A 17,095-nucleotide genomic window follows, 5' to 3' on the forward strand; every position below is an offset into this window, starting at 1 on the left:
TGAGCACTTTTTGAGGCAAATTCCTTTTTTCCCACAGAGAGGTGTAAAATATTTTGTTAAATATTTGGAAAACTTGCAATCATCTGTTTTAATACTGGCACAGCAAAGTTGATACAACTGCAGGATGTATAATGGCTACATTTAGGTCATTACTATAATAAACATTACTATAATAAACATTACTATAGAGATTGTCCAAGCATTTTCTTGGATACAATTTAAATTTCTGGTGGAATTTTCCCGTCCCGCCCGCCATGGGAATCGTAGTGGGCGGGACTGGACCATGCACAGGTCCGTTGACCTCGGGCGGGATTTTTCAGTCTTGGGGCAAGCGCAGGCCTTAATTAAAGCAGAGCCCACATTAAAGGATTTTTTTTAGATCTATAATGCAGATGGAACTTGGAGAATACAAATAGAAAAATGTACTTAGAGAAAAGTGAATTGAATGATTGAAAGTTGGCAAGAGATAGAAATTGAGGTGGATATTATAGTTATTGGCAGTGGTGTAAGATGGTTGACATTGAGTAAGCTGCCCATTGTACATTTCTATTGATCTTCCATTCCATTGGCATCATATTGATTTGCCATTCTCCCAGAGAATGCAAGAGAGCAACGAGCAAGTAATATTAAAATACAAAAATGGAACAATTTAAAGACCAAACAGATGAAGAAAATATCAGATGGAAAACAATGGATTAATTGGTCTTTTGTTCATGGAGAAAATGGAATTCATCTCAAGCCATTAGAATTAACAGCAACTGACATCTCTAGAATATCATACAGTATGGCTCTTACTCACATCATTGTTCTGTTAAAACGTTGGTTTTACTTATAAAAATCTATCTTTGTGATGCAATGATATTGAAACTGTTAGAGAAAGACCTCATGGTTACTCTTTAGTTAATAAATCAAAGTTTTGTCCTTATTTGTCAACTTCTCCGCAGAATCAGAATGTTCATAGAATCCCCACAGTGCAGAAGGAGGCCATTCAGCCCATTGAGTCTGCACTGACCACAATCCCACCCAGGCCCTATTCCCGTAATCCCACATATTTACCCTGCTAATCCCCCTGTTAATAAAGGGCAATTTTGTATGGCCACTCAACCTAACCCGCACATCTTTAGAGTGTGGGAGGAAACTGGAGCACCTGAAGAAAACCCACGTAGCCACAAGGAGAATGTGAAACTCCACACAGACAGTGCACCCAGAGGAAACCCACGCAGACCTGGGGAGAATGTACAAACTCCACACAGATGGTGACTTGAGGTCGGAATTGAACCCGGATCCCTGGCACTATGAGACAGTAGTGCTAACCACTGTGCCACCATTGTTGCTTCAGGTACTACTCCAGAAACTTGAGCATGGAAATCTAGACTGACGCTTTAGTGCAGCACTGAGGGAGCATTGTTGGTGGTGCTGTCTTTAGGATAAGGAATACAGTGGCTCAGGTTGATGTTAAAAATCCCATGTCAATATTTTTAAACAAAGCAGGGGAGTTATTCCTGAAGACCCAGCCAAAATATCTATACTTTAATCAAAATTGCAAAAACAGATTTTCTGGTCAAAATCACATTGCTGTTTGTTGGATCTTCCTGAGCACCAATTGGTTGCCCCATTTCCAACATTCAACAGTAAATACCGTTTTTAAAAAAAAATGGACTTCATTGGCTATAAAGTGCTTTGGAACTCCTGAGGTCTTGGAAGGTGCTATATAAATGCAAACCAATTTTTCAAAGTACCATTGATAATTCATTCTACTTGATACTTTATTTGCCCAGCATACCTTCTAATTCTATCTTTTACGCTTGTTCTATGCTTCTAAAACTTCATTCTAACTCTTTTGAACTCTCTAACAATGCTATGACTGTAACACTACATTCATCACTCTCTCGTTTCCTGCTCTATGTATGATACGCTTTGTCTCTATAGTGCAAGAAACAATACTTTTCACTGTATACTAATACATGTGACAATAATAAATCAAATCAAATAATAATAATAATATAATACATTATAGAATAATATATAATAATAACATTAAAATAATAATAACATTAGCGGATATTAATGTACCTGACGAGAAAGAACCTCTGCTTGTATGAGTGCATTAATTGAAGGCAAACTGCTGTCCTCATAGCTTGACCGTCTTGTGCTTATTCTGTCTCTTTCATTCTGCACAGCTAAAATGAAGATGATTTGTTCAGAAAACATTGCTTTAAATAGTACAGTGAAAGAGCAATTAAACAGATAAAATCTCTAAATATTCAGCTCTAAAAATCAGACTACTTGGCAGTAGAAATTTATAAACATGATCAAGTTGAACATCACATTCAGCATCAAACAAATACATGTTGGCAGAGTTGAATATTTTATAACACTTCTAATACACTGCAATGAAACACCGAGAATGACCTCTGTTGAGATTTGCTCAGATAGTTTTATAAACAGCTTCCTCATCCCAGGTGACTATGGTCTGCTGAGTAAACGTCAAATGGCTTATAAAATGTGGTGAAAGCCTAAGTTTTATGGTCACTTAATTAGAAAGTTGGAAGAAACCTCTGGTCTTCCATGTAAATGCTTCTTGAATGATCCCATTGTTTATTGAGTAATATTCACCTTGAGCATAGATAGAAAACTGCTGGCTCTGAATTAGCTCCACATTACATAGGCAGCCAATTTGTTAATAATTGAGTCTGAATGTTTTCTAATCGGTCCCAATAGGATCAGGATGAGACTTCCATCCACACACCAACACTGCCAACACCGTGACCCAGCTTCTTAGACTGGACATTCTGACGGAATTCCTGCCTAAGTGGGAGCTCGTGAGGGGGTTTTGAAAAAATTTGAACAGTGCCCCAAATGGATTAATGCTGCAGAGGGGATGGCACGGTGGCACAGTGGTTAGCAGTGCTGCCTCACAGTGCCAGGGACCCGGGTTCAATTCTGTCCTCGTGTCAGTGCCTGTGCGGAGTATGCACATTCTCCCCGTGTCTGCATGGGTTTCCTCCGGGTGCTCCAGTTTCCTCCCACAAAGATTTGCGGGTTAGGTAGATTGGCCATGCTAAATTGCCCCTGGTGTCAGGGGGATTAGCAGGGTAGATGTGTGGGGTTACGAGAATAAGGCCTGGTTGGGATTGTGGTCGATACAGACTCGATGGGCCAAGTGGCCTTCCTCTGTACTGTAGGGATTCTATGATCACAGGATTAGAAATTTACCCAGTGGAACCTTAAGACTGCTGCAAATCATCTATGGAAGACTTTAGCTCTAGTAGAGTCTTTCAAAAGATAGGCATTCAGGCTGAATTAGAGGGAGACGCTCCCTGTATCAGGAAACTAGTCCTCACACAGAACAAAGATGCTCCCTATCTTGAGTCATTGAATCCTACAGTGCAGAAGGAGGCCATTAGGCCCATCGAGTCTGCGCCGACCGCAATCCCACCCACCCCCTATCCCCATAACCCCATGGATTTATCCTAGCTAGTTCCCCTGACACTAAGGGGCAATTTAGCATGGCCAAATCTCCTAACCTGCACATCTTTGGACTGTGGGAGGAAACCAGAGCACCCAGAGGAAACCCATGCAGAGATGGGGAGAATGTGCAAATTCCACACAGACAGTGACCTAAGCCGGGAATCAAACCCGGGTCCTGGTGTTGTGAGGCAGCAATGCTAACCAATGTGCCACCATGCCATCCAACTGCTGTCTTGCTGAGGAATTAGACTAACCACGTTCTTGGAGACTATTTTCCAATGCCAAAAGGAAATCCTGTCAATCTCAGTGCGTCATCCCACCTGTTTATTTCTGGTGAGAGGTTAACGAAACACAGATTCTACTCTCCTACTCTTTGAGTAGAAACCATCAACAACCTACTTTATGCATCAATGGATGACATACTGCAAGGTCCTGCAAGTATCTCCAGCTCCAGCCTGGAAGAAGCCAGAGGCATGAATGTTTATCGCACAGTTACCTTCACAGCTATTGGCAATATGATCCTTACCCTGGCCTAATGTTGCAGCAAGTGAAAGATTTCAGTGAGAAAGTCCTTACTGAAGCACAGATGTCTCACACGTTTGGGGGAATATTTCCATCCCACCTGCCACGGGAATCATGGCGGGCAGGGGGCAGACCATGCAATGCTCCTTTGACCTTGGGTGGGATTTTCCGGCTTTGGCCGGAAAATACCATTGTCCCTCACTGAGATCCAGGCATGAGAAGTGCTCCTTGAACAACCTGGGTGGCCCTCCTCCTCTTCTCTCTCTTCCAGCAGCTAGTGTTGTTTTGCATGGCCTCTGGCCACTCTCCAAGTCATGCCGAATTCCAAAGGGAGTTCCCACTATTGCCCATGCCTAGGGACAATTGATTTGAGGGGTGGGGGCAGGGTCCTTCATGCTGCTGAAAGCCTGCACAGCTATATAAGATTAAGAGAGAAAGTGGGCCAGATTTTCATGGAGTTGGGCTGACACCAGAGGCCTTTAGAAACGACAGGTGGGACCCAGATTTGAAAAGCCCTCCCCCATTTCCAGCAGATTCTATTTGTGCCGGCAAGGGGAAGGAGGCAGAACGCAAATCAGACAGGCAGGAAACCTGAACTCAGCGGGGCAATTTGAAATTAGTGTTGAGTTTAAATTTACCCCATTTTAGCTGTTCCAAGTGCCTTCCCCTGTGGTGTAAAAATCACAAATTTAGGCATAAACACTCTTGAAGGGCAGATAATCTGGTAAAGTTGGTCTGATGTTATTTAAATTCCCAGCCCTTTAAGAATGAAAAAGAGAAACAGGCAGTAGCTGTCAGTTAGAGTGAAAAAACAAACAACCAATGCTGAAGTACATTGGTTGATAGGCATCTGATGTAGCTTAGAAAGACCCGTTACCATCTGTCCCTGCGGTTTTAATGTTTACACTTCCTACGGCTGTTATTACAGCTGTGCTCATTATGAATGTTTGGGTGAGTTTCAAAAGCTCCAAAATTACTTATCTCAGTGCGGTTTGAGTTCACATTACGATTGACAATTCTAAACTGCTATTAAAGGATAAGGCTATCTTTGATGAGGTTAATGAATAGAATTTTTTTTTATAACAGGTTGACCACTTGAGGGGATTTAACATTTTCGAATGGGTTTAATGAATGAGTTCTCTATCAAGTGCATATGAGTTAGCGCTCTCTTAGATTGTTGGAAGATTTTTGTTTCATTTCCACATAGGTCCAGGCATCTGCTCACAGTGGATCTGGGTGAGTGGCTACGAGGATGGTACGGTGGCTATAAGGCAGCATATGAGGTAATGTTGGGATATGATGGGGCATATGGAGGGGGGTTTGGTGGAAGGGTGAGGAGTGAAGGCTAGAGGGCCTAACAACCTTTTATACAAATAGCCCAAAGTTGCAGAAAGCCAAAGAAGGCCTTCTAACCAGCCCGTCTCAGCACTCGTCCACCTCTGTGCCCGTCTCTGAACTGCTGACTTAATCATAACCCCACCTGCCTCAGCGTGAATATTATTCATGAGAAAGGGCCTGCCAAGTCAGGAGAAATGAGTTCCAAAATGGTACAACTGGTGCCAACTAAATGTTGTAACTTTATTGACATCTTGATCTGCCTGTTCTGAATACTGCTGGCAGCCATTCACTGCACATGCTTTGATGCACGCACAAAAATGACATCTGGAACGATTCTTGCCTGCAAGTGTACACATATGTCATGAACAGCATGAGCTCAGAGTATTCATAGAACCCTAAAGAGGGACAAGCAGTCCAATTTCTCACACATTACCTTTGAGAGAAGTATAGGCACAATACTGGAAGAGGATTCAATGTTTCAATTTTTAAAAAACACTAAGAAGGAAATCTTTCAGGAATGTATGGATTACATGTGATTTTTTTCAGATTCTTTCATGAGGCTGTCACTGGCAAAGTCAGCATTTTGTTGCTTATCTCTAATTGCCCTTCAGCTGATTGGTTTGCTGGGCCATTTCAGAATCAACCACATTGCTGTGGGTCTGGAGTCACACAAAGAACAGATTTCCTTCCCAAAAGAGGATGCGCTAACTGGGGCGGTTGGGGACGGATTCAGGGTCTGTTTGCTGCGGGTGCAAATCCCCTTATGGCCAGAAAGTCTTGCACGAGAGGTTCATTACGGGATTGGCAGCGGGGGGATCTGAGTTTCAGATCTAGCCACTTCTCAGTGTGAACCTGGTTACTATGAAATTGACTAAATTTTAATATAATTCAATGTTTTACTACCATTGCTTTCAGGATGTTGAATTCTCCACCCACTGCCAATGTAACATCACACCAGCGGGAATCACTACTGCTCTCCAGCAGTCAAGATGAATACATTGGTGGCGCACAGGCCAGTATAGACCCCGAGTGGTCAGGGACATTGCAAATGGCACTGCCCCTTGGCACTGCCAAGGGGACGAGCTTTGAGCCAGGGCCAGAAGGCAGGGAGAGGGGTGGAGATAGAGGGCAGGATCTCTAGGGAGCCCCATTGAGGGGGAGAAATTCCATTATGTGGTGAGGGGTGCTAATGGGGGAGGAGGCCCAATACTCTGATGCCAGTGATTAAGGGAGGGTGGGAAAGAGGGGAGCATGGGGTGACCTGAACATTGAATCGAGGGGGAGGTCGCCCCTTTGTTGTCGAGGATTGCAGGTGTTCCCCTTGTCTGCAGGGTGTCATGATGTCCATGGGGGAATGATGGTGGTTGGGGGGGGAGGGGGGGCACTTTACTCTGAGATCGGCGTGCCCTTTAAAAATGTTCCCTCGGTCTCTATGAAGCCAGCCTTGCCAGCTTTATCAGGCCCTGCCCCGCTAGATTCGCGGTGCTAACACGCTCCCCTGCCTTTTTTCTGGCAAGGGCCGGAATTTTACTGGCACGCCTGCCTGAGGCTCGTAAGATCGCGCCTGAGGCCAACGGAGAATGCCGTTCTGTGAGCATCGCCCTCCCCAATTTTGGGACGGGCGTGCCAGTTAAATCAGGGCCAAAGTGTCAGGAAATTTGGAACAAAAATCTGGCTGTGTTACTGGGAAAAAACAAACTGGTTTTCAGTCAGAACCTGACACTTTGCCACTTTTTTTTTTGGAAAATTCCACCCTAGATGTTTTTACAACAATCAATTATAATTTCATAGTCACCATTACAGAAATTAGTTTTTAATTCCAGATCTATTAATTGAATTTCAATTCCACTCGTTGCCATGTTGGAATTTGAACCCATGCCCCCAGAATATTAGCCTGGGCCTTTGGGTTACTAGTCTGGTGACATTTCCACTATACCACCATATCCCCTGTTCAAACCTGCTGCTATTGTTTAGCTAATTAGCCAATATTTTACACTGGCTGAGCTCACAGTAACTAATGCTTTTAGCCGGGACATTGAGAGCATTTGCTGAGCTCTGCACCTGTACCATGGAAATTCCCCATCAGTATGTTCTTATTAACTACTGAAAGGTAGGGGACTCTAAAACTAGAGGGCATAAGTTTAAGGTGAGAGGGGACAGATACAAAAGTGTCCAGAGGAGCAATTTTTTCACACAGAGGGTGGTGATTGTCTGGAATAAGCTGCCAGAGGTAGTAGTAGAGGCGGGCACAATTTTGTCTTTTAAAAAGCATTTAGACAATTACATGGGTAAGATGGGTAGAGAGGGATATGGGCCAAATGTGGGCAATTGAGATTAGCTTAGGGGTTTAAAAAAAAAGGGCAGCATGGACAAATTGGGCCAAAGGGCCAGTTTCCATGCTGTAAATCTCTATGACTCTATAATTCTATAACTAACCTGGAGAAACCTTCAGATGGAAAACATGCACTGGCCACACAACATTGTGCAATAATAGACTTTAAATGATTGTTAGGGAAACTGCAACACTGATCTGTCCTTTTAAAAAGGAGTTTGAACAGCATCATGTAGCAGTAAGATACATAAATAATTGGCTTTATCACTGTGCATTGCTGCCAACACAGATCGAGTTAAACTTTCAGATGACATGATGAAATTCAAGTAGAGGATCTAGTTGAAATAGTGATTTATATTGGGGCTCAGATGACAGTGATTCAGTATTTCCTCCTGTGTATTTTGAATCCTTTGTTTGGGTGACAGCTAGATGATTAGGGAATATGTTATTTACTATAAAATAACTTGATTATTTACCAACTGTGCTAATTAATGACACATCAGTCGCAAAAGCCAGAATTGTCATACATTTGTATAATGTGTATAAGATGTCATCAGTTGGACACAATGAATAACTTTTATGAGTGAAAAAAAAAGCAGGAGTGCAGTCAACTGTCATAAAATAAGTTCTCAAGGTTATGCATTGGTTTATCAGTGGAGACACTATGTTCAGTCACAGAATGCTGCTTTCCGAATGTTTGCTCAGCACTAACTGGTCATGGACCTCAAGCAATTCTATTTAATATTAACAGATTTAGGAAAGGATTCCAACAGTCACTGGGAATGCCTTACTTTCATTTCTCCAGTTTCTGCTGGATTATGACATGTAGGCACGCACTTTAACACCAAGAGGCAGAGCTTAATTTGCACTTGAAGGATGGCACAATGAGGATGCAGGAAAAGACCACAAGGCCGGAAAAATCAGCCTGAGGCCCATTTGATATTGGGCCTTGGGCCTCATTTTAACAAATTTCTGAGCTGCTGGTGCCTATTTCAGGTTTCAGCAAAGGCTTGTAGTATAGTTCATGAAGCCATGATGTGGAGATGCCGGCGTTGGACTCGGGTGGGCGCAGTAAGAAGTCTCACAACACCAGGTTAAAGTTGAGCAGATTTATTTGGAATCACAAGCTTTCAAGGCGCTGTTCCTTCATCAAGTGAGTGAACTCACCTGAGGAAGGAACAGTGCTCCGAAAGCTCGTGATTCCAAATAAACCTGTTGGACTTTAATCTGATGTTGTCAGACTTCTTACAATTCCCGGGGGAGCGAGAATTGTTCTTTCTTCTAAATTATGGTATTTTTAAAAAAACTTCCTTTTTTGAAAACGTCCTCCAACAGTCCTTTTGAAGGTAATAAATTGGGTTACATGTAGACCTGGGTAGACCTAATGCTGCACTTGGAGTGAATTAATTTCTGGAATTCTAAAACAGTCATTGGACCCTTTATAAGAATATTCAAGGGGCTTAACACTTGTCTAAGCTGACATTAAGGATCTAAATGACTATTGCTATATCTAAAATAATAGTGCTATTTTAAGCTAGGTTGCTTCCTAAATTTGGTTTCTGCCCCATTTACCAGCCAGAAAAGAGTCCAACCAGGTTCGATTTCTCTGTTAAATGTGTATTTTTTTTCATTGGCACAAACCCAGTTTTCTCTTCTTTTCACATTCCATTTCCAGTTTTGTGAATGAAACTCAATCACAAAGAGTTAGCGTTTATATCATTTACCAGTGCCTGCAAATTCCCTTTCAAAGTTTTATTCATAGATCAGCCAATTCTGTGGCATTGTGTTGGATCTAGTGGATTATGACAACTTAGAATTCTGTTGGAGAGAAAGATGGTTCCAGGAAGGTAACAAAAATAGACACTGAGTGAGAGAGAGTGGGGTGGGGGTGGGGGCGGAGGGTTGAAAAAGGATTCAAAACACAATGGGAGAAACAATTCTTTTGAAGAGACTTGCAAATGATGGGGGAAGTGCAAGGCAGAGGATTTAGGAAGGGAATTCTTGAAATGACTGACAGTCCAGCAAAGGATGTTGAAGCAGAGGACATGGATGAGAAGGAATATATCAGAAGACTGGAGGATATGATGGGAGGGGAGATCATTAAGTTGGGGCCAAAACCACAGAAGCACGGCAAGGTGAAGATACAAGCCTTCAAATCAATTCATTAAGGCACAGAGAATCACTGGAGCTTTTCAAGGATGGCAGTGATGAATGTGAAGGCATAAGGTGAGGATAAAGGCTGCTCACCTTGAATAAATCATAGTTTATGGATGGTGAAGTTGATGAGCCTAATGAGGAAAACATTGGAAAAGTTGAGTATTGAGATGGATTGGGGTTCCTGCAATTGGGGAAGATTTGGCATCTGAAAGGAGCAATGTTTTTCAGAGGTAAATAAAGTGGTAACAAATCAGGTGTAGAAGGAACTGGGTTCAGGTTAGCCAGTACACCAGAGTTCAATGCATCGAGATTTAGCTTTATGTGACAGACAGGGATTGTAATGGAATCAAAAGTGTCCCGCTTGCATTTGTTGCCCATCCCTATTTATCTTTGTGAAGGTGGTGGTGAACCATCTTCTTGAACTGCTCCAGTCCACCTTGTGTTGGTGCACACCCACTTAGTCATGATAGAAGGGAATACCAGGCTTGTGACCCAGCAACATTGAAGAAACGGCAATATGGTTCCAAGACAAGATGATTCTTGGCTCTCCAAGAACAATGGTCCCAATGCCTCCAATCTTTTTGTATAACTGAAGTTCCCCATACCTGGAACCATTCTCATGAATCTTTTCCTGCACTTTCTCCAATTCTTTCCCATCTTTCCTAATGTGTGGTGCCCAAAACTGGATGCAAAACTCCAGTTGAGGCTGAACCAGCCTTATATATAGGTTGAAGGAAACTTCTTTGCTGTTGTACACTATGCCTCTATTGCAGTATTTGATACAGTATATAACAAACAGGAGGAAAATCATCCAACAGAGGCAGCAGAAGAGGATTCTGGAAGAAGTCAACTCAGTCACCTCAACTGTACTGTGGGTAACCGAAGAACTGGTGTCAAGGAGCGGTTAAGGTTAGATTTTTCCATTGGCAAAAGATGATAGAGAAAGGGTTTGAGGTGGACTGGGAAAGAGAGAAGGGAGCAATTGGAAAGAGCCCTGTCAATGACAGAGACTTCAGGGGCACCAGGACCTGTGATGATGGTATGGATAAAGTGATGACCAAATGGAAGAGTAATTGAAGGGTAGTGGGTCAGGCAACTGAATGCAAGGGGAAGGGCAGGATTGTTATGGTCGAGGTGAGTGTAAGTTCCATGTGAAATCACTGAGGAGTTGTTCAGTCCAGAGTGAAACAGATAGGAACAAGGATTTCCAGCCAAGGAAACACTTTGGGGTTTATATGCACACAACATCTTTAAGGAGACGTGAAAGGAATTCTTGAGACTCAAGTATTTAAATGAGAGGAAAGAGTTGTTGAGGGGACAGATTAAATTTAGCTATCACTGTCACTGTAGGGTTTGGTGCATGATACATACTGGGAGCAGCCTTAGTGTGTGAAGAAGTCACCATTGATCAGGCTGAGAGCATCGGTGCACTCCTGCAGAATGAACTTTTATTTGGAGACGGACTTGTTCACATAGGATAGGATGATTTGTCGGCTGAGGCAGACTGAAAGAAGTATCTTGGGCAATAATGGGGAATAGGTCCAAATAGGAACGTATTTGGTAGTGTCAGAGAATAAAGACTGGGAGCATTTGGAGCAGTGGAATTGTATAGTGAGTCTGAGACAATGAGGAGAGGAGTTCAAGGTGGAGAAATGGATGTAGGTGAGACAGGAAAAAAAAACATGTGAATAGGAAGTGGAGGAACCTGGACGTGGGATGAAAGTCATTGTGTAGCTTGAATACGAAGAAAGCAAAAGTTATTATAACATAAGCAACAACAGGAGTCTAGTAGGAAGGAGGTTATTGATGTTGTGATGGATACAGTGATAACATTTGGTTCCAACTGGAGTTGTCTGAACCTGCTGGGAAGATCAAAGGCTAAGTCCTGCATGAAGGTCAGAAATCATTCAAGGACCAGTCAAAAACAAGAGCCAAGGTCAGTAAAGTTCAGGCAAAAGTATGCACAATCCATGAAGATAACCTGTACAAATTAGGAGAAGGTAATTTGTGTCCTGGGACTGTCAGATGGTTGGAAACCTGAGATCAGCTTGAAAAGGCTGGTGTATTTTATGTATGCCTGTGTAATGGATACATTCAGAATGAAATATATTTAAAAATCACAACAATAAAATACTTTTGTTTATGGGAAGAATACAACTGTGATAGCAAATACATTTTTTGATCACTTCTTTCCCAATTACCTGTTATGGTTTGTATTTAAATTTGGTTGAGATTAAACAGTGATTGGCAGAAGAATGAAAGGATCTGCGTGTTTAAAAGTTAGCAGTGGACAGTGTTTTAAAGAAAAGCCACTCATGATCTGAAAGGTGCATGGTGACCTAAGATAGCAGGAAGGGAATGACTCTGCTAACAACTTATGAGTCTCACATCTTACCAGTAATTAAACCCATCCTATAACCATCAGCTAACGAACTCTTACACAATTGAAGATTTCTATTGAGCGAATAGTATTGGAGATACCAACTCAGTGATCCAGCTCTTTAAAATACCGAGATAAATGTAAACAGGCTATTTGATTGTAGGGTTTGAGCTATATGATGCATATTTTAAACTGCCTGCCATAAGTGAAATTAGAACTTTCTCTTCCACAGAAATGTCCTATGTAAAATCTAATAATGCTTTATTGCTGCTATTCTCCTCCGAACTTACATTACTATTCCCTTTGTGTCTTTGTAGGTGTTGACTCCTTATTGCATTATAGTTCAATGAACATAGTTGTTTTCTGGTTCTTTGCACAAGTGCCTATTCTTCATGTATGAGTGTAAATGGTGAGTAATGGCAAGTGTTTTTCACCATGAAGGTTATTAGAGCAGAGCCTTATTCTTCTGTTGCTGATCAGGAATGGGAATATTTGTTCATTTTCTCTCTATATTCCTTGATATTAAGACAAATTTTAATGTCTCTACTGAGATTAATGAATATAAAAATCAGGAGATATGTAAAGTGGGCTGCCTATTCACTATCACCCCTTGTACAGTCACTCAGTTACCCCTTGCATGTCTTCTCTAGATTTGTGCAGTGGGAAAGATAACTTCTGGCTGGAACATGCTAAAAAAAAAAATTCTGAAATTTAGTGGCATTTTAACATTTTAAAATCCAGATTTAAAGGTCGGGTTTAAATGTTTCCAACCTGCTTTTCAGGAAATATTCCTTCTAACACCATGACTTGTCATGTCCTAGATTCCTTCTTAAATCTCAGAAAATCCAAGACATCTTTTTGTATCATTTCTGATGAATAGTTTAAACTCAAGTTTTATAAGATAGAAGTGACTAAAAAAAAATCCCTGTTCAATTGGACAGGTATCATACTATTATAAAAATATAATTGCCTTGATTCGAGTTAGTGACATCATAGTGCTTAATGGGACTATCGGAGTGAGTGAAGCACATTAAATAGAGTGGTACAGTGGCGCAGTAGTTAGCACTGCTGCCTCGCATTGCCAAATACCCAGGTTTGATTCCAGGCTTGGGTGACTGTCTGTGAGGAGTCTGTCCCGCAGTCCAAAGATGTGCAGGTTAGATGGATTGGCTATGGTAAATGCACGGAGTTATGGGGACAGGGTGGAGGGGAGAGCCTGGGTGGGATGATCTTTCAGAGACTTGGTGCATGCAGATTCAATGGACTGAATGATCTCTTTCTGCACTGTGGGGATTCTATGAAAGTAATTCATCTGCCAGTTTATCCTTACTGTACATGTTGCATATACAGGATCTATCCTTTTATTTGGATCATAATTCTGTACATGTGTTGTGATTTGTGCATATGCCTGAAGAGGTGCAGTGGTGCCCAAGTCCTGCACACACATTGGGGAATTTTTTTGTTTCTAGCTTACATTGGCAATGTGCAAAATAATGAAATGGTTGGAAAGCCTGAACCATATTCATGATTGGGTCTTATTTGAATGGGAATAGTAAACTGGTGGTGTGAATTGCTTATGGCTAGTTTGCCACTCGAAAGGGTGGGGAACCTAGTAGGGGAGAAATTGATAATAGGCCTACAATATCACTTTAAAGGGGAATGCAGTAAAGATAGTGAGGTCAATAAAGTAATTTATCTTCCTACTGGAAAATGTAAACAACACACGCAGGAGCAACAAGTTAAAGTTAACGAAGCTTTCAAACTTACAAAATAATGCAAGAAAAATGTTTGCCATTCCCAAGATCATCTTTCTCTAAGGCCTGACTTTTTGTGGTGACAGAAAGGCTCTCTATTGTAATGAAAATTACTATGGAGGCCCAGATTCAGATGTCCCAAACATGGCACCTACCAGCTTTGCAAAGAGGGAATGGGGACATGTTCTAAGTTGCACATCAATGGTTCATGGGACCTGGGTGTGCAAGTCCACAGATCCTTGAAGGTGACGTCACAGGTGGAGAAGGTAATGAATAAGGCATATGGCATGCTTGCCTTTATAGGACGGGGCATAGAGTATAAAAGTTGGGGTCTGATGTTGCGGTTGTATAGAACGTTGGTTCGGCTGCATTTGGCATACTGCACCCAGTTCTGGTCGCCACACTACCGGAAGGACGTGGAGGCTTTAGAGAGAGTACAGAGGAGGTTGACCAGGATGTTGCCTGGTTTGGAAGGGCTTAGTTATGAGGAGAGATTCGGTAAACTGGGGTTGTTCTCACTGGAAAGACGGAGGATGAGGGGTGACCTAATAGAGGTGTATAAAATTATGAAAGGCATAGATAGGGTGAACGCTGGGAAGCTTTTTCCCAGGTCGGTGGTGACGTTCACGAGGGGTCATAGGTTCAAGGTGAGTGGGGGGAGGTTTAACACAGATATCAGAAGGACGTATTTTACGCAGAGGGTGGTGGGGGCCTGGAATGCGCTGCCGGGCAAGGTGGTGGAGGCGGACACACTGGGAACGTTTAAGACTTATCTAGATAGCCACATGAACGGAGTGGGAATGGAGGGATACAAAAGAATGGTCTAGTTTGGACCAGGGAGCGGCGTGGGCTAGGAGGACCGAAGGGCCTGTTCCTGTGCTGTATTGTTCTTTCTTTGTTCTTTTGTTAGGAGGCAGCCACACATAAAGTGTAGCTGCCTCAGGCTGATTTGATTTCACTAGTGAGATGTGCAAAACACAACCTTTTGCATGTTAGACCTGATAGGGGAAAGTCTAAAGCTGCTAGGATCCTTTGAGAGAGGTCAGGTGCCCTTTGGAAGAGGTCAGGTGCCCTTTGTCATTGTTAAAGGTAAATATCAATGTGCCTAAAAAGTGCATAAACTAATTGGAACAGTAAAAAGGAGCTGTCAAAAGCAGCTGTCAAGCCACTTAAAAGTCTGCACCACTAAAGATTTGAATAAAAGCTGTCTGCAGTGTTAAAACAAATAGCGCTTGCTATTTCACTCTGTCTATTCATGTAAGTCTGAGGTTATCATTGCAGTGTTAGTGCTGCATGAGTGATTTCATGACCTCTCATTATCACAGTGGGGTGCCTGTCTTTTCACCATTTGATTGACAACTCCAAGTGGCTGTGAATTCTTTCAAGTGGGATTATGAATTTCAATGCTTGTTTCTGTAAGGGATTTAAGGGAGTTAAATGCAATGAATGGATTTTTGTATATGAGACTGTTCTTTTTTAAATAGTCAATTCTTCAGTGCACTTTTAAGAATGAACGTGGCACTAAGTTCTGTCCAGGGTGATACTGGTGAATAAGTTGTCATGATACGTGTAAGGGCAAAGACTTGGGGTGGGGGGGCATGGATTGGCACTCATTTGACACAGAGTTTCTAATGGGAGTGAAAATTCAGGTCAAAGTGTTGGTGCATTGAGGCGGGTTTTCCATCCGATCTATCTATGCACTGTTTCCGGGGTTGCCCGCCACGACTCCCATTTTCAATCGCCATTCTAGACCGAAAGTCTGACTTTCCTCCAGATTGGGTTTGTGGAGCTGGGAAATGTCTTAACTCTGCACTCCAAATTTGGGAGCAAAATCAGGCCTAAGTGTTTCCTTTGAAGCAGTGCCTGAACTGAATATTTCAAACTCTAATTGTCCATGCTCTGTCTTAGTTGTTTCTGATAAGACAGCTGATCACATAAATTAAGAACCACTTGAACATTGAAGTCTGTGGGCCTCAATAGTAAAGTTGGATTTTTTTTAGTTTTTCTTCAAGTATTTGCCCAACAGTGTCCAGTTCATGTTGAAATAAATGGGGTAGAAACTAAACAAAATAGCTTTTTTCTATTTATAATTGCACCTTTACTGGTTACTCGAGTTAGACTTTTGCAGGTATGTGGTTAGAAGCAGTTTACATAGAATTATAGAAATACACAGCACAGAAGGAAGCAATCTAGCCCACTATGCCTGCGCCAGCTCTTTGTTAGAGCTATCCAATTAATTGCACAACATCGCTCTTTCCCATCGACTGTTTTCCCTTCAATCATTTATCTAATTTCTTATTATACAATCCCTACAGTGCAGAAGGAGGACATTCGGCCCATCAAATCTGCACCCATTCGCCGACAGAGCATCCTACCCAGGTCCTATCGCCATAACCCCATGCATTTGTCCCTAATTAGTCCCCCTGACACTAAGGGATAATTTATCATTGCCAATCCACCTAACCCGCACATCTTTGGATGGTGGGAGGAAACCGGAGCACCCGGAGGAAACCCACACAGACACAGGGTGAATGTGCAAACTCCACACAGACAGTGACCCAAGCCGGGAATCGAACCCGGGTCCCTGGCACTGTGAGGCAGCAACTATGTTGCCAGCTGCCTCACTCGAACATTCTGTTGGTGCCTTTGTGAGACAGCAGCTGACGTATGTATGGCTGCTACCCCCACAGACGTACATTCTTGCATGGTTTCGTTGGAGCAAATTAGACTGAAATTTGCTGACTCCACACTAAGGTTTTGCACCAAAAATTACTGTGCAGTTGTTGCAAATTCAAGATAGCTCACCACCAGCATCTCGAGGTCAATTAGGGATGGGCAATAAATACTGGTCTAGTCAGTGATAACCAAATCCCATGAATGAATGGATTAAAAAATTGATCTTTTAGTGTAAATCCAAACAGTAGCAGAATAAATATATCAGTGTTTGGTCAGCACTTCTTGTTACCAAACAGGTAGTATTGTTTACTATGATGGAGCATTCCTCCATTGTTATTCTTCTGGCTGCTAGGTGACTGGAAGCTAAACTCATGTCAATGCTGCAAATTCTGGACTTTATTTGGAATAAGACTCCCCACATTAGCAAGTTTAGAATATTGTCTGAACACAAGGGTTTTGGCTACC

General features: G+C 42.2%; 1 protein-coding gene across 5 annotated transcripts in view; it reads right to left on the minus strand.

Annotated features, from left to right (window-relative positions):
* Positions 1 to 17,095, minus strand: part of hnf4a (hepatocyte nuclear factor 4, alpha) — a 175,819-nt gene that overhangs the window by 24,211 nt on the left and 134,513 nt on the right. For all 5 annotated transcript variants that reach the window (XM_078236505.1, XM_078236502.1, XM_078236504.1 and 2 more), the window contains one exon: positions 2,074 to 2,180. In XM_078236505.1, the coding sequence (XP_078092631.1) occupies positions 2,074 to 2,180 (107 nt within the window). The remainder of the gene's footprint in view (positions 1 to 2,073; positions 2,181 to 17,095) is intronic.

The sequence above is a fragment of the Mustelus asterias genome, chromosome 20 (assembly GCF_964213995.1).
Source record: "Mustelus asterias chromosome 20, sMusAst1.hap1.1, whole genome shotgun sequence".
Lineage (NCBI taxonomy): Eukaryota > Metazoa > Chordata > Chondrichthyes > Carcharhiniformes > Triakidae > Mustelus > Mustelus asterias.